Here is a 24,868-nt window from a genome sequence, read left to right as displayed (position 1 = left end):
GGAAACGGTGCACAGGTATGAGGAGAGGGCGGGACAGACTCACTTGCTAGTTTGGCTTGTAGTCCTGAGGGCCCAGGTTTGGAGGAGGTCTCGGGCTTAGAGGAGCCAGGTAGGGACAATTTGGGCTTTGGCAGGTTGACTTTGGGACTGAAGCGGGAGGCCCACTCAAACTTGGACGAGACTGCAGCTTTGGCCTGCTCCCTGTCGCGGGTGCTTCGGCGTGGGGAAGGGCTGGAGGCGGAGCGGGAGCGACGTGCCTTGTTCTGGTCTTTGCCCTGCTTGAGCCTGGCGCCCTGCGTGGAGGTGGCACTGTTTGGGCCGGTGGAGGAGGAGGAGGAGGTGGAGGCAGAAGAGGAGGAGTCAGTCACGGTGCTACACCCAGCTTTGGCTGAGGCGGCCGATTTCGACGCCAGCTTGGTGGGTTTTGCAGATCTGCCGTCGGTACGGTTGGGGAGGGACCCAGCAGTGCTGCTCAGACCGGGGAGGGAGTCAGCCTTCTTCCGTTTCTGGGTTGGTGAGGCCCCAGAGGCCCCGCTCTTGCTGCTCTGGCCGCGGCCTGTGGGCGTGGGCAGCTCTGGAGCCAGGGGTCTCTTCTTGGAGGACTTGGCAGGGCCTTTCTTGGACTCAGTGGTATGGTCTCTGGGTGGAGGGTGGGATTTGGACTTCTTGGCTGGGGTGGGGGTGTAGGTGTTGTTGAGATCAGGTGCAGAACTTCTCTTCAACCCTCGGGTGGTGCCTTCACTCTTGGATTGGTGACCTGTTGGCTCTCGCTCGGATGTCCCTGCGGCGTCTGGGTCGTCTTGCAGCACAAATGAAGCCACAGACAGTGACAGACTGCTACTGCCAGGACGATGGAGGAGAGGAAAAAGAGAGAACCTTTTAGCACAGTTTCTAAACTGGAAAGACAAAGCGATCAAGTACAATGCTTCCATTCAATTAATTTAGGCCTAGAGTGAATAGCCAAGGGCGGAATAGATATAAAACAAACCATATTGAAAACACATTTTTATTTAAGCGCAATAGTCTAATTGTCAAAAGCAGACCCCACAAACACACAGTGAGTGCTAAGGAGAGAGGAGGGGTACCTTCTTGAGCTGTGCCCCCTGGACTGGCCAGAGGCTGAGCTGGGTGCGGCTTTGGAAGCCTTAGATTTAGGTCTTCTACTTTCAGGAGGGGAATTTGTTTTATGTTTTACCTGCTCTGACTGCAACCTGTAAGGTTGGGAATTAAAGAGCAAGTGAGTGTGGGTTTTGCGTGATCACTCCATACCATGAATAAAATACTTAGTTATTCCCCTATCATTGTTCACCCATCCTGTACTGCTCCAAGGAATGCCTCTGTACAACACTGTGCAAAAACAACCTAAATGCAGGTGTACTGGTAGATTAATAAAAAATACCCCACAATGCTTTTCCTTTCACTTAAACACATTGGAAAAGCTTAAGAAATATTTTGAAACAGAATGAACAATATCAGCGCCAGCTCTGATAAGGTTTAGACCCGTATTAAAGTTAATATCAATGGTGAACAGGAATAATGGCAGCCATTTTGAGAAAAGTAGAGAAGACTATACAGTAGAGAAGAGCTTCAAGCATGCCCTCACATGTACAAGCAGACTCCAATACATAACACAAACGAGAAAGATATTAAAATGTGCTGGGTGGCTTACCTTCCCGTGACTGTATGGTCTTGTGGCTGGGCCGCAGCAGTGTTCCTCTGTGAACGGCGCAGTGACCCCCCTGGATTGGAATTAGGCCGGTTGGACATTGGCACCTCTCTCCTGAAGGGACATACCCTTTCTAGACACTACCATTCACTAGACCGAGGAGGAGAGAAAAGAAAAACATCAGATCGTGGGTGAGACATCAGGATGTGAGTGACATGTTCCAAAACCAAGTAAAAAACAATTAACATGTGTTGGTGGTGGCTGTTGATAAAATCAATGCTGCAGTTTGGAGAAGAAAAAAAAAATTGCCCCTCAACCCCACATTATCACTCTGAAAACCACATTGGCTGCATTTACAGGCAGCCCAACTTTTTTTTAAATCAATCAGATCAGAAAAATATCTAATGTGATTGGTCAAAAGACCAATTAGTGGAAAATCGTATTACTCACGTTACACATGACCATTTGTTTGGAGGCAGCACAGGGCAGCCCGCGAGATCAATGAGCCTCAAGCCAAAACGCATCACACAGCTACATACAGCTCTGAAATCTAATCAGCCCAAATATAGAGGGCGGATTGATCCAAACAGAGACAATGACGACAGGCCCAAAATGACTGTCCACAACCAACTAAACTACGCAGATAGCGTTATAAATCACAAGATCACATAAGCCAACACATCTAGGCTAAGTATTATCCTGGGAACATGAAGAGACCTACACTGAACAAAAATATAAAACACAACATGTAAAGTGCTGGTCTCAGGTTTCATGAGCTGAAATAATGCACAACAAGCTTGTGCATTTATATTTTTGTTCAGTATAGATTAGAACAGAGAGAACAGCCACGAATTGTCTTTAGTCTACATCGTCTCCAGGTCACCGGGGGTAACCCATTACTAAGAGTCTGCGTGTATGCTTGTCATAGCCAATCACTGAAGAAAGCATACAGAGTCTTCGGAGAACCAACTCAGAGGGTGTTCCATGCACCTACTGCCACCATTTGCATTCTCAACTAAAGTGGGGTTGGTGTGTTGGGGAGTAGGGTCATGAAATACAGGGATAACAATACACAATGGAGTGGGTGCATATACCATTACACAAAATAAGCATACTTTCGCCCTCCCCCGCTGCAGTGGTGAATATGACCAGCTGAGGACTTGCCTGACAGGGTCATGAAATTGTGCATCTATGGGGCAAAGGCTGTGTTTTACAATTGTCTCTAGCTATCTGATCTTTCAATAGCAAGAATGTGCCATGTTGGGAAATGTAGGTGGTTTGTTTCAGCTAGTAGTGTCTTGATAGTAGTGTCTTGATAGTAGAGGTCAACTAATTATGCTGATACCGAATATTGGAGGACCAAAAAAAAAATATCGATTTAAAAATAAATCAAATATAAAAATATTTAAAAAATAATAATACAATTTAAAAAATAAAATTAAAAACATTTTAAAAAAAAACATTTAATTTTTTTTTTTTTTTTTTTTTTTAAATCGGCCAATTTTTATATATTTGTAATAATGACAATTACAACAAAGGTGAATGAACAATGAACACTTATTTTAAAATATAATACATAAAATGAATTTAGTCTCAAATAAATAATGAAACATGTTCAATTTGGTTTAAATAATGCAAAAAAAAAAACACAGAAGTAAAAGTGCAATATGTGCCATGTAAAAAAAGCAAACGTTTAAGTTCCTTACTAAGAACATTCAAACGCGGGTGGTTCCTTTTAACATGAGCCTCCAACATTCCGGGTTTTAGGTTGTAGTTATTATAGGACTATTTCTCTATACCATTTGTATTTCATATGCCTTTGACGAGTGGATGTTCTTATAGGCACTTTAATATTTCCAGCCTAATCCCGAGAGTTGATAGGCTTGAAGTCATAAACAGCGCTGTGCTTCAAGCATTGCGAAGAGCTGCTGGCAAATGCAGGAAAGTGCAGTTTGAATGAATGATTACGAGCCTGGTGCTGCCTACCACCGCTCAGTCAGACTACTCTATCAAATCATAGACTTAATTATAATATAATAAAAACACACAGAAATATGAGCCTTGGGTCATTAATATGGTCAAATCCAGAAACAATCATTTAAAAAACAAAACGTTTATTCTTTCAGTGAAATACGGAACCATTCCGTATTTTATCGAACAGGTGACCTAAGTCTAAATGTTGCTTTTACATTGCACAACCTTCAATGTTATGTCATAATTATGTAAAATTCTGGCAATTTAATTACGATCTTTATAAGGAACTGCTGCATATACCCTGACTCTGCTTACACTGAACGCAAGAGAAGTGACAATTTCCCTAGCTAATAATGCCTGCTAACATTAATTTATTTTAACTAAATATGCAGGTTTAAAAATATATACCTGTGTATTGATTGTAATAAAGGCATTGGTGTTTATGGTTAAGTACATTGGTGCTACGATTGTGCTTTTTTCGCGAATGTGCTCTTGTTAAATCGTCACCCGTTTGGCGAAGTAGGCTGTGATTCGATGATAAATTAACAGACACCGCATTGATTATATGCAACGCAGGACAAGCTAGTTAAACTAGTAAATATCAACCATGTGTAGTTAATCACTAGTTATGTGAAGATTGATTTTTTTAATAAGGTAAGTATAATGCTAGCTAGCAACTTACCTTGGCTCCTTGCTTCACTCACGTAACAAGGTGGTCAGCTTTCCACGCAGTCTCCTTGTGGATTGCAATGTAAATCGGCATCCAAAAATGCCGATTATCGATTGTTATGAAAACTTGAAATCGGCCCTAATTAAATTGGTCAACCTCTACTTGATAGCATGTCTTATTTGGACTTATTTGACCTCTATGATAATATGGCTAAAATTCACTAGATAGTTTTTATTTTATTTTTTTATTTTAAGCTGTAGATGTATTTATGTTTTCAAATAAACATTGAGACTAGGCAGTCATTGTAAATAAGAATGCTCTTAGCTGGACTTGCTTAGTTAAATAAAGGTTAAATAAAAAATATAAATATACATTTCACATCAATAAACCTTTGGAGTTGACTTTTGTTTGCCCCAAAGATGCGCATGCATCGATTTTGTTACTGAACAACCCACGCATCTACAGCCAAGTTATATTGGAGAATGATTGTGATATCGTACAGGCCACGAATTCAAATCATGGGTAGGATAACCGACAGTTCTCTCCAACCTTGATATTATTGAGATACCAATGGCGTGTTCTTCGTTGCGTAAGACTCAAATCCGGAATAGAATTTAAAAAACGCTAGATTTCATAAGATAAATGCTGCAGTTTGAAATTAATAAATTCACCAAATGATATATTTGGATACCTAGATATTCCCATCTGTCTTCTAACAGACATAATTGAAGTGAGAATGCCAGAGAGGCTGAAAGTAACAGGTTAGCGGAGTTCCCAATTTAATTTATTTAACCTTTATTTTGACAATGCAATGTAGGCCTACTGCTACCTAAACATATTAGAGGAATTTAACAGCCTTGAGTAAAAGTCCTAATTGGAAGGAAAGGGAGACAATCACATTGGAAATAGGGTCTATGTCAAGTAAAAATCAGGATACAAGACAATGTCTTATATTATGGCTGACATTCAATAATGCACTTCCAAATGAAAATGAAGATGATATGGTGTATGATGATTATGTGCACACACACAACTGCAACTGGCAACTTCGAGATTCCATATTCTATAGTGAACAGAAATATAAAGGCAACATTAAGTGTTAATCCCATGTTTCATGAGCTGAAATCAAAAGATCCCAGAAATGTTCCATATGCACAAAAAGTGTCTCAGTGCACAAATTTGTTTACATCCCTGTTAGTGAGCATTTCTCCTTTGCCAATATAATAAATCCACCTGACAGGTGTGGCATATCAAGAAGCTGGTTGCACCTTGTGCTGTGGACGATAAAAAGTCACAAAAATATTCAGTTGACAGACAACACAGATGTCTCAAGTTGAGGGAGAGCACAATTGGCCACCAATAAACCACCTCCAATGCAGTTTCAGAGAATTTGGCAGTAAGTCCAATTGGTCTCACAACTGCAGACGACATGTAACCACGCCAGCCCAGGACACATCCGACTTCCACATCCGACTTCTTCACCTGTGGGTACGTCGGAGTCCAGCGGACAGCTGATGAAACTGTGGGTTTGCACAACAGAAGAATTTCTGCACAAACTGTCTCAGGGAAGATCGGTGTGCTCGTCATCCTCACCGGGGTATTGACATGACAGTGGTTCGGCATTGTAACTGACTTCAGTGGTCAAATGCTCACCTTTGATGGCCCCTGGCATGCTGGAAATGGGTGCTCTTCATGGATTAATCCCGGTTTCAACTGTACAAGGCAGATGGCAGATGTGTCATCGTGTGGGCGAGCGGTTTGCTGATGTCAACATTGTGAACAGATTGCCCCATTGTAGTGGTGGGATTATGGTATGGGCAGGCATAAGATGAGGACAACAAACTGCATTTTATCAATGGCAATTTCAATGCACAGAGATACCGTGACGAGATCCCGAGGCCCATTGTCGTGCCATTCATGTCGCAAGGATCTGTACACAATTCCTGTATACTGAAAATGTCCCAGTTCTTCCATGGCCTGCATACTCAGACACTTCACCCACTGAGCATGTTTGGGATGCTCTGGATCAACATATACCACACCATGTTCCAGTTCCTGCCAATATCCAGCAACTTTGCACAGCCATTGAAGAGGAGTGGGACAACATTCCACAATCAACAGTCTGATCAATTCTATGCGAAGGAGATGTGTCACGCTGCATGAGGCAAGTGGCACCACATTCTGACTGGTTTTCTGATCCACACCTGTACATTTTTCTAAAAGGTAAAGACCCTTCATGTGAAATCCATAGATTAGGGCCCGATGAATTTATTTCTATTGACAGATTTCCTTAAATGAACTGTAACTCTGTAGAATCTTTTAAATTGTTGGATGTTGCATTTCTATTTTATCAAACAAATAGGCTATGTAGTGAAAACTTAAAAGCTGACTTGTTTAATTGATGTACAAAAAAAATATGCAGGAAAATTTATATATTGCATTATTTTAGTGCTGGTTTGCTGTACCCACACCAAAACTCCAGTATTTTTCCATCATGGCTTGTTCTCCATCTTTTTAAATAGGGAGCCAATTAGTTTTCAACACTTATTTCCATGAGTGACCAAAACCCATTCTCGTGCATCTCTTGTCACTCTGCAGAAGACATATAGTGACCAATTTTTTGGGAAGATCAAATCACAATAAAATCTCAGGATCGAATCACAACACATTGTTAGTCGCAATACATATATCAGTGCCCAAGTATCGTGATAACATCATACCGTGAGATCTGTGGCAATTCCCAGCCCTAGAGTCAACACAGTAAATTGGTAGGTAAACAAACAAGCTGATTTGTAAAGAAACCTAAATTTCTGCCATTAATTAGCTATGCATTTCTTTGCGCAATATATCACCATCAATGAATCACTCAAGTCCCTGTGCAAATCCACTTCAGTAATATCCAGTGAAATATGGCACAAAGACAAATTAATATTTCAGGCCTAGCACTCAAAATACAGCAAGTCAAAATCCAATGCTACATAACAGTAAAGGGCCTTCACCATGTAACGTTACAGTAACTAAGCTATAATAAACACGCGAGTTTAAGTCAATATTAGTCCGATATGTATGATCAGATTATCATGATGAAAATGTATGATCTTTAATTACCCATTGCAAAAACGCTCATGTTAAGAGTCGAATGGACTCAAAGGTGGAATTTGAACAATATTTAGGGAGTTCATTATGATGCACGTGTTAAAACATTTAAAATCTGATAAACTAGTTACATATTCTTCATGCCATCACTCATGTTAAGACCCAATGAACTGCGATATTGATCACAAAATAAGAACAATTGGCAAGCTTGCAAGGCCATTTTTAGCCAGGCCTTCCCTGACTGTACATCCTAGTCTTTGTTTATTTATTCGTCCCGACTCTGACAATTGATGTTTTACCATGTTCCACTGTAGTCCTGTACAATATACAGTTCACTACGTGGGTTACTATAATAGCTTTCATTATAACCAGCTTTTATTAGCCTACAATAATTTATTTCTATCTCGTTTTACAAAGAGGCCTTCATCTGACGTAGTTAGCACCAGCTAGGTGGTTAGCAAACCCGGTCCCGAAATTTCCATTTGACAGTAACGTTAGCTAGCTAGCAATAGACAAAGAGCCTAGTATATGGTACCTTTCAGATTCAAACGTTATCGCGTTACACTTAGCTAAGATGTCTGGTTATTTATATAAAAATGCGGACTAGTCCGCAAATAACATATTAGCTAGCTATGTATGAATGTAACGTTAGCTATGTGGCATGAAAATGCGTAGTTGGTGGTCTGTTGTGGTAAAAACGTTCAACGAACGTTATCAAGACAACAGCACAGAAATGTGTAGCTAAATAAAATGTTTTTCATGGAAACCACCTCAAATGGAATGGCTGGCAAATGTCCTCTAAATAACAGTTACCTGAGCTTTCCATCGAAAATGACAGCATCGGTCGGACTATTATTAACTTCGCACCAGAGGATTCAGCTGTACTAGCTAACAAGTTTGCTAACCTTTAGCTAGCTAGCTTTCTTGTTAGGACAGGATAGCTACGCTAATGCAATAGTGTATTCAAAGGGAATGTCGGAACTTTATCCAACGACATTCACACGGCATTATCCAATATGTTATCGTTAAATAGCGAACAGTAACTAAATACAAAACTCACGTTTCCATAATCTAGCTAAATAGTTAACGATAATTATCAACTAGCCAGCGAACTATTGTATCGCCTCAGTAATATAACAGCTGTCGACGTGTAATAAACGCAAGATTTAACAAAGTAACGTTAGCTACCTGAGGTAGCTAGCTAAACAAACGTTTACTTAATTAGCTATCCTAGCCAAATAGGAAGCTAACGTTTCTTACTTCTACTTAGCATTGTTAAGTTAGTTGGTTGCTTAGTTCTCTTTAGCCAGACGTGATGTTACCTATCTATATAACGTTAGCTGGCTGGCTAACAGTGTTGGCAAACAAACATAGTTACCGTTATATTTATTAACGGGGAACGCAATATTAAATTACACGTTAACTTTAAGAGGTGGTAGGCAGCTAACGTTAATTAGCCGCTTTTTAATATTAGCTAGGTAGCTAACGTTGCATGTTGACCTTAACCCGAATCATATCGGGGTATGTAGCTAAAGTGAGTGTTAACCGGCTAACAAATGTCGCTAACTGAAAGCATTCCGCTAAGATAATTGCTAACGTTAGCTAGATAGCGAGCTAGCTAACGCTAGCTAGCTGGTAGTCAACTAACTAGCTAAAATGTTTGTTTCGCCGACAGGCTAACCTTATGCTATTTCCAATTCAAGAGTTGTTGTTTGGTTAGCGAGCTTATTTTGTATCGCTAGCTACCTAATGTATGTTTATGGCAAAACAAGTTGCAAAACGAAATGGCCTCTGAACCTTCTTTGCTGCTTGCATCACACACAGACACAAAAAAACAGGAAAGCAGGAACAGGATTCGAGATGACAATTGGAAACCATATTTTTTTTTCTCGAGACGGATTCTCCATTCCTCACAAGTATTTCAGTCTTAAACGCTCAATGAGCCCCTCAAACTATTGAATAAGATGCCACTGAACGTTATATATATTATGTTATTACCTATTTGTTCCAGTGTTGTAGTTGTAACAGACAGTGCACCAGCTTCACTCTCTCAGCCTTCACATCAGCTGAGGGACCTGCAACTGCAATATACCTCCGCTCTAAAGTGCCCCATTCTTCCGCTAGGAACTACTTTCGAGTTGTTAAAGTCGACACTGAACAGAACCTGATCCAAATAAATGCATGTATTCAATAACAATTTAGCGCACGTATGTAATATTGTCTACAGTTGTGTTTAGAGAATTTAAAATTAAGAGTAGGATAGCTGCGAAATATTAATCCGCTGGGTCGTGACCCCCTAATCCAACAACTGTTTCTCGAAAATATACATGACATTGTGGGTTGATCATTATTTTATTTATATACTTAAATTATTAGCAATCCCTCAATGTATACAATTGCGAACATAATCGCTCTCATTATCACAAAATATTTTGCAGTTCTCTCCGTTGTCATGGTAACCATTTGGCGTCTAAAATGGCGTCTCTACTTGGGAAGAAAGTGTTTGAAATAAATGGTCAGGGTCCCCCTCCGACAAAAGATTTTTTTCAGCTCACTGTCACTAAAACTGAGGTAAATTCTTATATTTGATCATCCATCTGATATGTATCTTCGGATTGCAGGGAGTTAAAAACAGTTAAAGTGCACAATGCTGGACTGTGGCTGTGGATAAAGGCTACACATTAGCACAGCAGGCATGGTAGACAGCACTGGATTTGGTAGTGTTGCTCTCCATTGACATGATTGTACTTTAAAGTGCTACATATCAATCTCATGTATCAGACATTTGTTTCTGCAAGTAACTTTTCTGTTTCAACATGCTTTGAATATAGCTTAAGTACAAGGCTCTGATGATTTGAGATAACTGAGTTGTATAACAGGCCTATGTATTTTTTTTTTATTTTTTTTTTTGGAGAAAATAAGATGACCCACGATGACTTTTTGCATGATGCCCGCATGCAGCGTAAGGTTTCCATTACAAGCCTCTGCCATAAAATATTAAGCCTACATCACCTACTCTATTTGTTTTGGTGTAGATGCACATGGTTCTGTTGGGGGTCTTGAGCTGGTGTGTACTACCCATCTTTAGAACAGGTAGGTGTGGTGTTTGGCCAGCAGATCCTACAGTACACCCAAGCACTGTGCCAAGGGAACTTTGACTACCTGGAGCGCCTGCCCAATGACCTACTGCTCCAAATCCTGGCCTTCCTGGAACTGAAAGACGTAGCACAGCTGGCACAGACCACAAAGAGGTTCCACAAGGTGAGCCTGGGCTTTAAAAACCCAAAGGGCCAGTTTCCCAGATACAAATGTAATCTACTCCTGGACTAAAAAGTGTAATCTAAGGAGAATTTCCATTGAAATTGCTTTTAAATCCAGGACTAGGTGTAATATGTGTCCAGGAAACCAGTGCATAGTGTGTAGCCAAATCATTTGCAAAAGCCCACAAGTCTTTCATATGCACATTATTTCATTAAGGGCCCTGAGTTTTTTGAACGGACAAGGAAAACCTCAGGGCCCTAGTTAGGCTACAACACGGTCAGGAAAATATAATCTAGGTTTAGTTAGTGAGCTAGTGTTTCTCTGTCTGTCTGTGTGTGTGTGTGTGTGTGTGTTGTATTTCAATACGGAATGGGTTATCCCAGCTCTGCAACTCGCCAGAGTTCTGGGAACAGACTGTGAGGGGTCGCTGTGATGAGCTCACACCTGACATGGAGGCCTTAGCCAACGCCATGGGCTGGAGGAAGATATTCTTTGCCTTCTTCAACACCAAAGAGCACCAGCAGTATGCACAGGGAGGTAGCTAGACACTTAAGACAGTGTTACTCCTCTCATAATAAAGATTTGAGGAAATGTTACTTTCTCTGCCAGTAGCACAAGAGTTATTTATTTGAATAGTGTGTTGTCTCTGTGTTTAAAATGCACTAATCGATTGATCTATGTTATGTGAATGTGTATTTCAGGACTTTTTTAATTCTCTCTGCAAAAACAATAAGTGCCAAAAGTTGGTTTCTGTCATTGCATTTGATTTCTAATCCAGTATGTTGTATGCACTATTTACAAGTAAAGTCATAATATTACTGAATTCATGCATGTTGCAAAGGAATTGTTGATGTGTTTATTAAATGAGAGTTTATTTGCCAAACAAGTTATATCAGTATGCTACTCTCTGGGTGTGACTGTGGATGATGTTCTTCAGTTGAAATTATACTTGGTAGTGTCCAATCATGATCACACTCAATAACAGTAAGAACACAAATTGGTATGGTGTTTTCAATTGTATTAAACATATTGTTAAATGCATGCCTGTTATAATAAAGAGTAGGCCTAAAACAGATTCAGCTACTTATGATATCATGGGTCAGAGATAATGCTGGAGATGCATTTCCTGTTTGAGAGAAACAATTTGGCATTCATTCATACCACCCTCTGCTGAAAACCAGCTGTACTGAAGGAGCTGTGTGAGGAGGGGAGTCTGATAAAAACCCTATAGCCAGCAGAGGGAGCAAAGTGGCAGAGATGTGCAGATCCTTACGTCAGGAGGTGGATTGACTAAAACAAAGGTCACGTGTGCAAAACAACTGCTACCAGTCAGACAAACGTAATCGTTACTGTTGAACTGTAACCACACAGGCATGAGTTTGAATGTCATCGAAGGTAGGCCTACTTAGCTTGTGTCACAGAAAAAGGTGTGAACCCTCTGACTGCAAGGTAAGATTGTCTGGGGATTTTGTAATTTTTTTTAGTAGTATAAATCAGTAAAATGTGCCATTAACCTAACTTAATTTGTTTAAATAAAATAACTAATTCTCACCCTTCACATTATAAGGGGAGAGTAATGTAAAACAGAGAACATGTTTATTGATAAAAATACATCTCTACATTGCAACATCACAAAGGAGACAATGGAGATAAGTTTTGAAACAATACATGCATTAAAAAACTGTGTCTTTAAGTTGTAAAAATCGACCAATCAATCATTCAATCAACCAACTGTGTCCAAATACCTCACCTCGGGGAGCGAAATGGATCAGTCTCCCTCACACACACACACACACACACACACACACAGCCCTGAATGGTACTGAGCTCTATTATTAGCCTGAGTCAGTCGCTAAACACCGCCTCCTCAGCTGGGTCTGGGAGGAAAAATATTCATTACGTAACAATAAGAGATCGGTCTCTGGCTCTACTTCCTGAATACCAGTGGCTAGGCCTGCGACAGCCGACCAGCCCGGAAGCCTCACTCTCTCTCTATTTGTGTGTTCAGGCAGAGCTCACCCTCTTTCGTTTATCCCTTGCAACACATTCCCACCACCCCACCCCTCTTCTTTGTGGGTCAGTGATGCAGCAGGAGTGACGCAGCAGTGTCAGGGCCTCATCGGCCTCCAGACGGGCAACGTCTCAGGAGAGGACTGGAGACAGAATCTGTGTGCCCAGGCTGGGCCCAGACACACACCGGCAGCCAGCCACCAGTTAACAGAGGAGAAGGTTGAAGGTAAATTCCATGACTAGACCCAGAGAGAGCGGGTCTGGAGCTGGCTAGCTAGAGCTCTCCTTCCCACACACACACACACACACACACACACTCCACAGAGGGACTGCTCACTTCCATAGCGACAGCGAACGGGCATGTAGGACCATCCGGGAGGAAAAATGTTGGTCGGCTACTGAGCAAGTGTGAGTTGGATGTGCCAGCGCAACAGTAATGAGGATCAGTGTTTATGTACTGTTACCCTGCCGATCAATGTTCCTCTAGTCTAGGCCCCAGCTGGGCTCGGTTTCCCTGACGATCAATGTTCCTCTAGTCTAGGCCCCAGCAAGTGGCTACAGACTGACTGAGGCAGTAAAGGCATGCCTTTTGTTGTGGTTTTGAAAATATCCCAGCTGTAATGCATTTAATGGATGGGTGTGCCAAACAAATCGAGGATGTCAGAATAAAGGAAAACATCTACACAATTTCTATTAAAACTAGATGAAATGTGAAAAGTAAAACGGTAAAGTCACGTCAAACATTGTTGATATGTGATCTGTCTGACAGGGAAGAATCTCCAAGCAATTATTCAAGAGTGAAAGAAGAATTCGTCACAGAAAATGGCAACAATGAATCAGCAGGTTAGATCCTTTTTATTTCTCCAACTTCCACAAATAATACATCTGTGTTCATAGCAATATAATTTGTCCAAATGATTTGTTCAAATTTCAACTGCTCTTTCTGTACTCTTAGTTTGCAAAACATTTGAAGTACTAAAATAATGTGGGATAGGGGTTGTGGTGGGCAAGACAAACGGTAGGTACTGCAGACACTTCATTTGCAGTTCTCAAAACTGTAAAGAACAAAGAGCATGGAGGGTAAAGGAGAGCTAGGCTTATTTGTTTTGGGATGTCGTGTTCGTCTGCAGTGTACCAGTGGAAATCGATTTGTGCAGGCAAGACTACGAATACAGGAAAAGGGTGAGGAAGCAGGCAAGACCATTAACCATACATAGCAGGCATGGAGGAAGAGAACGGAAAGACACCAGAGGGAAAAAACTGAGATAAATAGAAATTGCAATATGGAGACCTGATAGTGGCCACCCAACATGGCAAATCATATTTCCTCTGGTTTTACGAGGCTCGCTCCCAGGCCCTGTAAGGTTTGCAACCTTTAATGTTCCATAACACCATGCTTTTAAGGTAGCACTGTTTTCTTAGACGGTTGCCATAGCAACAATGTCATGCCAAAGTGTAGCGGCTTACAGAAGTGTGAGGCCTGGCGTGGTGCCAGGCTAGTGAACTGCTTCCCCAGGCCAACGCAAGCAGACAGGGGCCTTGATTGCACTCAGGTAACGACAACAATCAAGCCGGGTAGGCCTGCACCAGAAATAGCTGGCAGACGGCTGAGCAGACAGAGAAAGCACAGAAGGGGACAGAGGCATGGGGATGATAAACTGAACTAACACTGGTAGGATGTGCACAGCGAATGTCTCCCATTTGTTTCATGAGGCCAGTCTGTTCTGACACCTAAGTCAAATATAAAATGTGCATGGTTTTCACATTCGGGTGCACAAGCTGTATCCCTAAGCCCAGAAAGAAAGTGGAGACACGTTATGCAAATTCAAAAACACTTGTGATAAAACCTCGGTTTTCATACGTATAAAACGGCTGTCTGCGTCTACAGCAGCTGGTGGGGATAGCAGTGCCCTGCCTGCCTGGTTTAGCCCCTCCCCCCTGCACTCTGCAGTGCTGAGGCATCCCTCTGTGTTCCCATCCATCAGCAGCCTCTACAAAGACGAACCCACTGTCCTCCTCTCCTCCAGCTCTCTCCTCAGTCCTTTTTTCTAACTTTGAAAGTGCACAGATGCAGGCGAGATAAATAAGCTATATGTAGTCGCCGATATCTCATTGATCATGCTGCTATATACAAACAAGAGCATAGCAGGCTAATTGTGTTCATGAGGCAACGCACTGCAATGTACACAGACGTGCTGACAAAGAGCGAGAGAGTGTTTGAGTGTACACGGTAGCACAAAGAGAAAGCGCCTGTGTGCATAGGCATGAGACAGATGGCGAGTGTGATGTGACGTGTTTGAAAGTGAGCTACAGATCCAGCTTCCCTGTAAGATACAGTATGAATGGTGTCGGTGTGGAGGTCGAGCAGAAATGTGATTGTGGGTGCGCTTTGTAGTATGGTTGAAGTTGTATCGCTGTAACCGAGCTAGCAGGCGTGCAGCCTAGGCGTTTTCTCTGATCTGTGCAGCACGGCGTAGGGGTGTGTGATGTAGCACTGAGCCGCTCTGTCTTACCGTCCTCAGCCATGCTTAATAAAGTTGCCGTTTCCTGCTTGGCGACTGCAGAGTAGATGCCGCTGGACTCAAGTTGCCCGGGCAGCAGAGAGGCAGCAGACAGACCCATAGTCCAATCTAGCTATTTTTAAACGTTAATGTGGGAATCCTGTGGTCAATGGTCTGAGAGCTGGGGCAAGCCAGGACAGGACTGGGTGGAAGAGGAGAGAGCGGCGTACTCGACCAGGACCTAGGGAGAGGCAAAGGACGTGGACGTTGGCGCTGGAGTGAGCAGCGTAGAAAGAGAGAGGGAGGGAGTGAGAGAGGGAGAGGCAAGAAAGACAACAGCGAAAGCTCTGCCTCTAACGGCACCACTGGGCAGCGACAAGTCTAGAAAAAAAGTGTATACTTTCGCCTTCCTTTCAAAGTTTTACAAAAATTCTTCTGTACAGTAGAGGGGACACTGTGTAATGTTTTTGGTTCGTCTTCTGTGTCATTTTCTCTGATTCGCAAAGGTATGTTCTGCACGTTTCCACCGAATCTACAACTGCTTTTTAACAGAAATACACATATTGCACGGGGTGGCTTGAGTGTGGGTTCTGCTATGACATTTTCGCTCTTTGTTTGACTAGACAGCTTGCATTCGAGACTGTTTTTTTCTCGCCTTGTGGTTCACAGCAATTAGGGGATTTACATTTTTCAGGTTTTGAAATGCACATCGAATGATATTCTAAGGCACAGTGAACTAGGGTGTGGCAAAGAGACATCCTTTGACTAATTCAACATTTCCGCTCAATATGTGAACAGAGTAAACCCCATCAAGATGAGAGAATTGGTCATATCAGCCCTTATTGAAAATAATCAACTGAAACCGGCAGACATGCAGGCAATTTCCAGATGAAAATGCATGGAAAGCGGCACAAACCAGGGGAAATTAGCATCAAGGCTGAAGCACATCGCTTGCCGTAAGCGGAAGAGAGAGAAAGTCCTTCGCACTGCTGCATTTCTGCTGCAGACTCTCACACACACCGACCGACACATATCCAGAGTGGAAACAAAGGGCGGAAAGACTCCATTGCAGTGGCGTTGGAGCATGAGAGATCTGCAGTGCTGGGGCTCGCAGACAGGCAGGGCTCTCTGTGAGGAAGGACCAAACCAAATCCCCAGACAGCTAATGCAGTCGCCCGCCTGCCCCGCCATCCATCTGAATCTGAATCCTAATATGCGCTGCGCCACAGCATGTTGCCGTGACAACAGAGGCCTGTCAGACGGGGAGGCAGGAGGCTGTTTCCCAGCGATACAGCGAGGCTTCTCTTCTCTCGGTCTGCTGCCAGCCATATTGTAATCATGGCACCTAGAGAAAACATTAGAATAATCTTAATAAAATACAGATTTTTGCTATCTTTTTTTTTCAAACAAGGATGCGTGATCACTTTAATAAGTTAAGTTACAAAAAAACCTACATATTTTTATGTTTCAATACAGACATGTTAAGTCAAATTAAAGTGTTTATGGCCTGGGGCTGAATGTATGGTTTATCGCTGTGCAATCATGTAAACCTAACCTCTGTCGTTAGGTTATTCATTCTTCCCTGCCTCTTCTGAGTAATATGTAGCACGTAATGCTTAGGACAGTCAGTTGAAACAGACCTGAAAATGAGAACAGTTTCAATGATATTAAAACACACGTAGGTGTAATGTAGGTGAACAAGCAACTGGGTGCAATAGGAATGCCTCTCAGGAAGTATTCAACCGAGGGTATATGGAAAGTGATCTTTTTGTTAAGAAGAAGGGGTCTCATCTCAACATCATGGTCTAATGGCAATCTGGAGCAGGGACAAACGGTACCCCATAAACGGGCAGCCATTTTAACCTACCCCAACCTACACCAACAACGAGGATAAAAAAGAAAATAGAAAATGGCCACCCTGCCATGGAAAATTACAGTAACAGCATTTTGTAGCGCAGCGCATATGTATAACCGGTCGTACTATATGCATAACAACAATGCCACAATTGCAGAGCCGACCTATACCATCAGATAGCCTTGTTCTCTCTGTAAGCAAAGCTGTGATGCTGTCCGAAGCACCTCTGCCGGACATCAGGGTTACATCTTTGATGTCTGACAGGGAAAGAAGACATTTTGCATTAGGAAGTATGTTGTGACGCTGATCTTAAAATAAAGAAGTGTCCAGAGACCTCTTTGGATAGAAGTCAGGGACAAAAATCACAGGATGCTCATAAAAATAGAACAATATAGCCTAGGCATCAGCAGCATATAGGCAGAATCATGTTAATAAGTCATGCAAACAGAAAGTAAAAAAATAAAAAAGAATGCTGATACCAGTAGGCTACATGTAGGCTAACTGCAGAAGCTATTTGCCTTTGCGTGTAACCTAAGCATCATCCTGTGCGAGAGTCTGACAGAGGTGTTGCGTTGCCTCAGACCAGTTCACACAGTGACATAGGCACACCCCTGGGAGAAACACACAGGAAGTGATGTGCTCTTTACATTTTCTCTTAGGTTAGACAGAAAGAGAAGAGACATGAAAATCCCATTGACCCACATGCAACAGCATCGGAAGACTCAGCATATTATTGCCATTACACACAAACATAAAACAACCCCCTGGGCACAGGTGTCAATTCAACATCTATTCCACATTTGGTTCAATGTAAGTTCATTGAAATGACGTGGAAGCCACGTGGAAGCAACGAGCGTGTGCCCAGTGGGAATGCTCTACAGATGTCTATAGATGCATATAGTGAAACAGATGGCGTTTTGTGTAAGCTGCAAGTGCGAGCCGTGACTGGATTAGCAACTGAATTCTGCTCTAAAAAGAGCTAAATCGTCTCAGTGGGAGTCAACATGGTGGTCGTTCCTCTACAGTGGCTCTATAGCCCAGTGCAGCTGCCCCGTCACGATTATAAAGTGTTGGTTAAGTATCCCTGTATTAGCTCTGACTAAGCTGTGTGTGGGTCAAAACATTCCTCCAGTGCTTAAGAATAATTAACTAATGCTAGGGGCAGAAAGGACGAATGTGTCAGGGGAGACAATCTCCCCCATCTCATATACTGCCATCAACCTGAACCCAGTGTGCTTCTCAGTATGAAATATGCTGATGTACCTGCCAGCCAGTAAGGGCGATGACTCTGGCATGGCTGGTCACCTGGAACGGCATTAAACGACTGACTGAAGTAGATAGAACGAGTCCACATCCTGGCTGAATCACAACATGTTTGCCCTCACTGTAGTTTCCACTCCACCAGCTGTATCACTGGGTGGAAGTCATTTTGCTTCAGGCACTTCACCAGTGCATGCTTAGTCAGGGTTTATTAAGCCTCCAGACTGTAGTCATTCTGCATTAAGTAGCCTAATGTGCCTCATCAGCTTGGTCAACAACAAAAGTCTCCAGGAAGCAATAAGTCTTCAGGAATAGGTTACAAATAGATATATCACAATCGAGGCAATTATTCAAAATGTAAAATAGAATAGTGTCTGTAAGCAAGGAGTTGAATTTAATTGGTTTTCAAACAATGATGTGCTCTTATTTCCAGGTGTATTTCCAGGCGTTTTTTGGGGGGGCTTTCAAAATAGAATCATTATAAATTCTTCATGTACAATGGTTATTCAAAGCACTGAACATTTTCTAAGGGTAATGTCAAGAGGACATCTTTGTGCCGTTGTAACTTTTTACAGAAGTATTACATTGGTATATTCTCATGAGAACTAGATATTGTTCTGGTTAATCTATTTGAATAGGCTTGTGGCAAGTAACATATGGCCTACAGTTCTTCAAGGTATGGCATGCCAGCATCATCTCCTTAAATGTTGCTGCCATCTAGTGTGACAAAGTAAGAACAGCTGGATTGCTTTCCTATAAAACTGACACACATTCCACTTGATTTCCATACGGCCATCACTGCCAAATCCAGCCCATGCCCAATCAAAGTAACTTAAATCCTATTCCTTAGACTATCTCTGTATGGAAGGAATTGTTACTGTTTGCACAACTCTAGCCTAAATTATTTGAAATACCAGAGAATCAAAACGCAGAATAAATAACACAATTTTCAATTCCACATAGGAAAATGTATGCACCCCTTTCATGTTTTTTTCTTTTAACATTCCAGAAAGTCATTTCATATTTTTTACATTTAGCAGACACTCTTATCCAGAGAGACTTACAGTATTACTGTAAGTGCATACTTGTCGCTCGTGGGAGTCGAGCCCACAACCCTGACGTTGCAAGCGCCATCCTCTACCAACTGGACTCAGTTGGTACAAATGTAATGAATGTTTTCATATTGTGAATATAAGCAACGTGCATAAGCAATTGGCTATCAATGTTTTGAAGCCAATTAGAATGCCTGTTTCCTTTATGTCTTCTCTGCAGATGACGGTGGCGTCTCCCTGCACCCAGGGCCTGGTGGACAGCTCCCATCCCCAGGCGCTCCTCAGCAGGCTCAACGAGCAGCGCTCCCAGGGCCTCTTCTGTGATGTCACCATTGTGGTGGAGGATGTAAAGTTCCGGGCCCACCGGAACATCCTGGCTGCCTGCAGCGGATACTTCCGCAGCGCCTTCACCTCCCCTGAGGTGTGGACTTCCAGCCAGGTGCTGGAGCTCATGGACCTGAGGTCTGAGGTGTTTGCCAGCATCCTCAACCTCATCTACTGTTCCAAGGTGACATCATCACCTAGCACAGAGGACACTAGATGCATGATGGCAGCTGGAAAAAGACTGGGGATTCCCTTCTTAGAGAAACTTGTGGAACAAGACAGGAAGGACTCAGGTGGGCCAAAGATCCAGACCTCAACCAACCCTGTTAAGACCACAGGCCGTAGTAAGGCCCGTGGGCCCCGTAAAGCGAAGGAGAAGAACTCCAGGCCAGATCAGCCAGACAGTGCAAGAGGCCCGCGGATCACCAATGCTTTCTCTATCACTGAGGTGGGTCCCGGGAATAACCTCTTCACCCCACTAGACCTGCACAGTGGGAAGAAGCAGTCACCTGACCTTGGACAGACCCCAGCGGGCTGCCCTGCCCCCTTCCCCCTCGCGGTGGACAATGAGCCCATGCAGGCGCTGTCGGAGCACTCCTACGCAGTCATCAGCCAGGGACCCAGGGCAACTGAGTACAGGGCTGGCAACCAGGAGGACAACAAGAAGGGCACCAAACCCACACAGTCCCAATCAAGGCAACTGACCAACAGGAATAGTGTCCCACTCAAAAAGCGACACAGACTACGAGCCGCTTTGAATAAAAGCACACCTCCAACACTGGCTGTAGCACTTGAACCTGTGCATCCTACTGGAAGCAGCCCGGCATTAATTAAGCCCACTGTACAACCTGTGGGAACGTCACCCCCATCATTATACCCGCAGACAGATGTGCATACAAGCAGGGCCAATGAGCTGCCTCTAGCCATGGATAATGGCTACAGGGAACTGGACCCACCTCCACTTTCACCCCACACAGAAGATAGCATATCAATCTATGGCTGTGAGCACTGTCCAGAGATATTCACCAATAAAGCACTTCTCACAGTACACACAGAAATGCACAAAAAAAGGTTTGTCAGTCATTTGTTTTGCAAGTTTTGTCACAGGAAGTTCATGCATTTGAAGCGGTTGCGGAACCACGAGACGGTGTGCCCGAAAGCACAGAGGGGCTCGCCTGAACACGAGCCCCAAGGCAAAGAGGACGGAGCAGACCATTATTCAGACAGCATGCCAAGCATGGACAATACAGTAACTAATGTCCAGTTATCTCTTCCTGAACTCCCTGACCCTTTCCCTCCAACCAGCCTCCAAATGAACCCCACCTCAAAAACACTGCAGGCTGTAGATAGGTTAGTGAAACCTAGTGGAGGCCAGAGGGTCTATAACTGCAGTGTGTGTAAACGGGCATATGTGACCGTCTCCAGCCTGAAGCGCCACGAGAATGTGCACTCCTGGCAGAGGGCGTACCCCTGTCACTACTGCAATAAAGTGTTTGCCCTAGCCGAGTATCGCACCAAACACGAGATCTGGCACACAGGTGAGCGTCGCTACCAGTGCATCTTCTGCTTAGAGACCTTCATGACCTACTACATCCTAAAGAACCATCAGAAGGCCTTCCACGGAATCCATCCCAGATTGTCTGTGAATAAGAAGTCAGCAAATGGTGGATTTAAGGGCAGCGTTTACCCCGTCAAACTCTACAGGCTTCTGCCTATGAAGTTTAGAAAGAGACGGTACAAGACTTACAGTCAGACCTATTCAGAGGAGCTGGAGGGCAGCGAGCAGGCCCCACTGGGATGCAGCTCTCCCATCCTTCCATTTGAAGATGTAGGCGCTATGGGTAAGCAAGATGCTGCTTTATTCTCAATGCCTGTGACATTCATGGCCACTCCAAAAGTGGTAGCATCAGTAATGCCACGCATCAGTTTTGATCAGCCCTGTCACCAAGATGTAGACCAAGATGCAGACCAAGATGCAGGCACAGGAAAACAGGCCTCTCACTCCAAACATAATGTGCCTCCATATGGCTATACAACCCCCTTGGCCATAATGCAGGCAGGTGGGGAGTCCCCTGCACTGGACTATGGAGATGGTGCCGCATTCCAAGGGTTTAAGAACCCGGAGGGCAACAGTCATAATCTACCGTTCCTAAAAATCAACCCACCCAGCTCTCTGAACAGGCTATGTGAGCTCTCTGCTGCAGCACAGAAAATTGAAGCCATGACCAGTCAGCTTTTTCTGCCAGGGGCTGAGAGCCTGGTCACTAGCAAGACTGCAGGGGGGGAAACTGAAACATACATTGCCACGCCTGCGTGTCCAGGTCCCTCCGTGGATGGTCATGTTCTGCCACTCTGCCAGATCACAGTGAAAATTGGCAACGAGGCCATCATTCGCCGGAGGATCAAGGGCTCCAAGCTGTTCCCCAGGAAGAGAAAAATAAGCAGTGGGAGCCAGGTAGAGGAGAGGTGTCGGGACCAGGGCCGGCCTGCAGAGGGCAGCATGGAGAGCTCCAGCCTCCGCTTCAGGACAGAGGTCACTTCTGTCATTGAGCCAGAGCCATGCGATGACCACACTGACCGTGACACAGCTGACAAGCTCTGGCGTCCCTATTACTCTTACAAACCCAAGAAGAAGAGTAAGAAACTGAGATCCAAACACAGAAAAGAGAGACGTCGTCTACGCTATTCCATGACATCCTCAATAGTGCCCAGGGCCAGAAAAGACTACGTGGATAAAGGATGCAGAAGGGCTGAAGAGAGCATCTCCAGCGAGGGCACAGAGCTGAAACAACGTCTCAGAAACACCAGCCCAAAGACGACGTACACCTGTGACATCTGTGCAAGCACTTTCATAACGGCATCGGGTCTGAGAGCACATGTCATTGGCTGCCACCCAACTTTCTGTCGGACCTGCGCAAAGCAGTGTCCCCCCAGGGAAACCTCCAGTGCCAGCTGCGAGGCCACTGAGGACAGCAGGGATTACATATGCAAGAGCTGTATGGAAAATGGCTCCTGCTTTGACAACTGTGCTCGCAGCTCCAGCACAGAGAAGCGGTATCGCTGCTCCTTCTGCCCCCAGCGCTTCCTCTACCTCGCAACCAAGAAGAGCCATGAAAAAAAACACAAGGAGACAGCAGGAAAGGGGTACAGCAACGACAACTACCCCACAGTCCCAAAACGGCCAGCAACTTTGGACTTAGGCCTAAATCTGAAAAAGCTTGTCATCAAAACTGAGGAAGGGGAGGATCAATATAGCATCGACAAGGAGAGCAAAGTGCCAGCGGGATCACTAGGCAGGTTCTCAACAGAGAAGATAGAGCCTAAGCATGAGGAATGGGAGGACACGGGTGACTACATGTCAGTGGCGCCCAAAAAAGAACATCGATTTAGAATAAACAGTGATGGACACTATCAGAAAGAGAGAAACTCCAACATGAAAACTCCGATGTCACCCCCCTGCACTGACACCTTTTCTCTTTCCCCTTCAGAAAAGCAGGATAGAAAGTCTAAAAAGCGCTTTGAACACAAACGGCAACATCAGAAAAGCCTCACTTCCAAAAGGCAGAAGCAAGTAGACTTTATGGGTAGAGAGACACCCAGTCAAAAGGCCCCTCTGACCACACCAGGAGAAGACAGTCATTTTAGCTATGGGCAGTCTTCTTCTACACATCTGAAAAGAGATTCCGTCACTAGGGGAACCACTCGCTCCTCGCCCAAGTCAGAGAAGTGTACATACAGTGTAAAGAGGAGTCCTTTTAACAAAGATAATACTTATCATTCAGGAGGGAAATACTTTTAAGTGACTATATGCCTATGCAGTAAGTTGCAGACCAACAGTAAAATACATATGTCAATATGCTGTGCTTGATATAGGTTAGTTTGCCCAAAATAATGGACCCAAACTAAATCAAGCGCACCTCAAGTACTTTGAAAACATAATTGGATTATTATGTTTTTGACCCGGGTCTGGAAAACAGATATAATAAGTTGCCAATGAACAGCAGATATTGAATATGAGGACCTATGTCAATTGCATTTTCTTCATTCTTATAACACAAATCTTTTTAAAAAAGGGGATTTATTTTTGTACTTTTTTCTTTGCTTTTTGAGACTTTCATAATGATTGTGCGGTCCATATTCTATACATATGCTAACTGTGCATAGTTATTTGCACTTTATAGTAATTCACATTTTTGACTTTATAGGCTACCATTCATATAAATAGTCTGTCCACCAATGACAGCACCACATGCACCATCAAAATGAATGAGAATCCCCATGTGTGTCTTTCAAAATAATATACATGACGTGTTAAAGTTGACAGACTGACAAGTTGACAAACTGACAAGTTGACAAAATGCAGTTTGTGTGTCAGAGGGAATAACTCATGAATGAACAAGTAGATCATGACAAGAGGAGAGCACACATGCCTGTTTTGATATTCACGTGTCTTGGGTTATTTAGATAAATAAACAATCAACCTGTCTGGAATTGCCAAGAAGAGCTGTTATGCTACATTCTGGAATTAAGAGGACTAATTATTGCATGGCACACACACACCCTCCTGTTGTTGGATTAAATAAGTACACAGGATATGGAGCCAGATAGCTACCAAAAGGTTGAATGTACGTATCGTGACAAAAATCCAGACGTAAATCGTTCGGATCGTAAGAAAAGCCAAGCTGTGAAATTTCATCTGTGAACATACAAATACCATGTTAATTATGGACTAACATTTTAGGCTTCAACAAATCTTGTGTTGTAATTCTGACATACAATAATATCTTTCAGAGTTTTGGAAGTTTCATCTCACCAACAAAATGTTATTTTACACCCAACGGATTGTAAGAAGTGCTACACAAACAAGTATAACACAGTATAAAAAAAAAACGTAAGTCGGGGAAACAGGAAAGAGGTATCCTGCACGTTTTCAAGTTAAAAGTCTCCATTCTCTATTACTCCTCAGTTGAGTTCACATTTAGGTAGCTAATGTAATGGATCTGTTTGCCAGCGCAAGTCTAGATAGCACTAGCTGTATTACGCCTACAACAGTGAAGTTTCAGTCCGCTAGGTGTATCTCTACAGCATGGGCATATCTCTGGGTGACGTGGACGTCCCCATGCATACACCTTATCAACATATGACTAATACAATATTGCACCATGCAATTCTCTGGGCTCCATCTGCAATCATAACCAG

At 43.3% G+C, this 24,868-nt stretch overlaps 3 protein-coding genes and 1 long non-coding RNA gene across 18 annotated transcripts in view; 2 read left to right on the top strand and 2 right to left on the bottom strand.

Moving 5' to 3' along the window:
- Positions 1-9,537, bottom strand: part of trip12 (thyroid hormone receptor interactor 12) — a 57,450-nt gene extending 47,913 nt beyond the window's left edge. For 5 of the 13 annotated variants that reach the window (XM_021582226.2, XM_021582231.2, XM_021582228.2 and 2 more), the window contains exons 1-4: positions 9,405-9,537; positions 1,670-1,816; positions 1,086-1,211; positions 44-840 (exon numbers count right to left, since the gene is read on the bottom strand). In XM_021582226.2, the coding sequence (XP_021437901.1) occupies positions 44-840; positions 1,086-1,211; positions 1,670-1,767 (1,021 nt within the window). In that variant the 5' untranslated portion in view covers positions 1,768-1,816; positions 9,405-9,537. The remainder of the gene's footprint in view (positions 1-43; positions 841-1,085; positions 1,212-1,669; positions 1,817-9,404) is intronic. The other 8 variants (XM_021582227.2, XM_021582230.2, XM_021582233.2 and 5 more) reach the window with 3 other exon arrangements.
- Positions 9,538-10,315: 778 nt separating this feature from the next.
- Positions 10,316-11,550, top strand: fbxo36a (F-box protein 36a). The gene is made up of 3 exons (XM_021582225.2): positions 10,316-10,368; positions 10,495-10,667; positions 11,051-11,550. The coding sequence occupies exons 1-3, from the start codon at positions 10,329-10,331 to the stop codon at positions 11,210-11,212; spliced, it is 375 nt and encodes a 124-aa protein (XP_021437900.2). The 5' UTR covers positions 10,316-10,328; the 3' UTR covers positions 11,213-11,550.
- Positions 11,551-12,624: 1,074 nt separating this feature from the next.
- Positions 12,625-24,154, top strand: LOC110503737 (zinc finger and BTB domain-containing protein 38). Of its 3 annotated transcripts, XM_021582221.2 has the most exons (4): positions 12,625-12,903; positions 13,447-13,520; positions 19,566-23,458; positions 23,605-24,154. In XM_021582221.2, the coding sequence occupies exons 2-4, from the start codon at positions 13,500-13,502 to the stop codon at positions 23,606-23,608; spliced, it is 3,918 nt and encodes a 1,305-aa protein (XP_021437896.2). In that variant the 5' UTR covers positions 12,625-12,903; positions 13,447-13,499; the 3' UTR covers positions 23,609-24,154. The 3 variants fall into 3 exon arrangements, with proteins under 3 accessions (XP_021437896.2, XP_036817131.1, XP_021437897.2); XM_036961236.1 differs by having other exon boundaries at positions 19,566-24,154; XM_021582222.2 differs by lacking the exons at positions 12,625-12,903; positions 13,447-13,520 and adding an exon at positions 13,623-15,684 and having other exon boundaries at positions 19,566-24,154.
- Positions 13,514-17,936, bottom strand: LOC118944017. The gene is made up of 2 exons (XR_005039313.1): positions 16,734-17,936; positions 13,514-16,523 (listed from the first exon to the last, which is right to left on the bottom strand). It is a non-coding gene; the product is annotated as an uncharacterized LOC118944017 (long non-coding RNA).
- Positions 24,155-24,868: the final 714 nt, after the last annotated feature.

The sequence above is a fragment of the Oncorhynchus mykiss genome, chromosome 24, assembly GCF_013265735.2.
Source record: "Oncorhynchus mykiss isolate Arlee chromosome 24, USDA_OmykA_1.1, whole genome shotgun sequence".
Taxonomy (NCBI): domain Eukaryota; kingdom Metazoa; phylum Chordata; class Actinopteri; order Salmoniformes; family Salmonidae; genus Oncorhynchus; species Oncorhynchus mykiss.
This window is presented reverse-complemented; position numbering and strand designations above follow the sequence as displayed.

What these genes read in the sequence shown, in the direction of transcription:
- fbxo36a (XM_021582225.2), top strand. Translation starts at nt 10,329, where the DNA reads ATGACCCACGATGACTTTTTGCATGATGCCCGCATGCAGC. An exon ending in GCATGATGCCCGCATGCAGC is followed by an intron (nt 10,369 to 10,494) that starts GTAAGGTTTCCA and finishes ACCCATCTTTAG; the next exon opens with AACAGGTAGGTGTGGTGTTT. An exon ending in CCACAAAGAGGTTCCACAAG is followed by an intron (nt 10,668 to 11,050) that starts GTGAGCCTGGGC and finishes GGGTTATCCCAG; the next exon opens with CTCTGCAACTCGCCAGAGTT.
- LOC110503737 (XM_036961236.1), top strand. Translation starts at nt 13,500, where the DNA reads ATGGCAACAATGAATCAGCAG. An exon ending in TGGCAACAATGAATCAGCAG is followed by an intron (nt 13,521 to 19,565) that starts GTTAGATCCTTT and finishes TCTTCTCTGCAG; the next exon opens with ATGACGGTGGCGTCTCCCTG.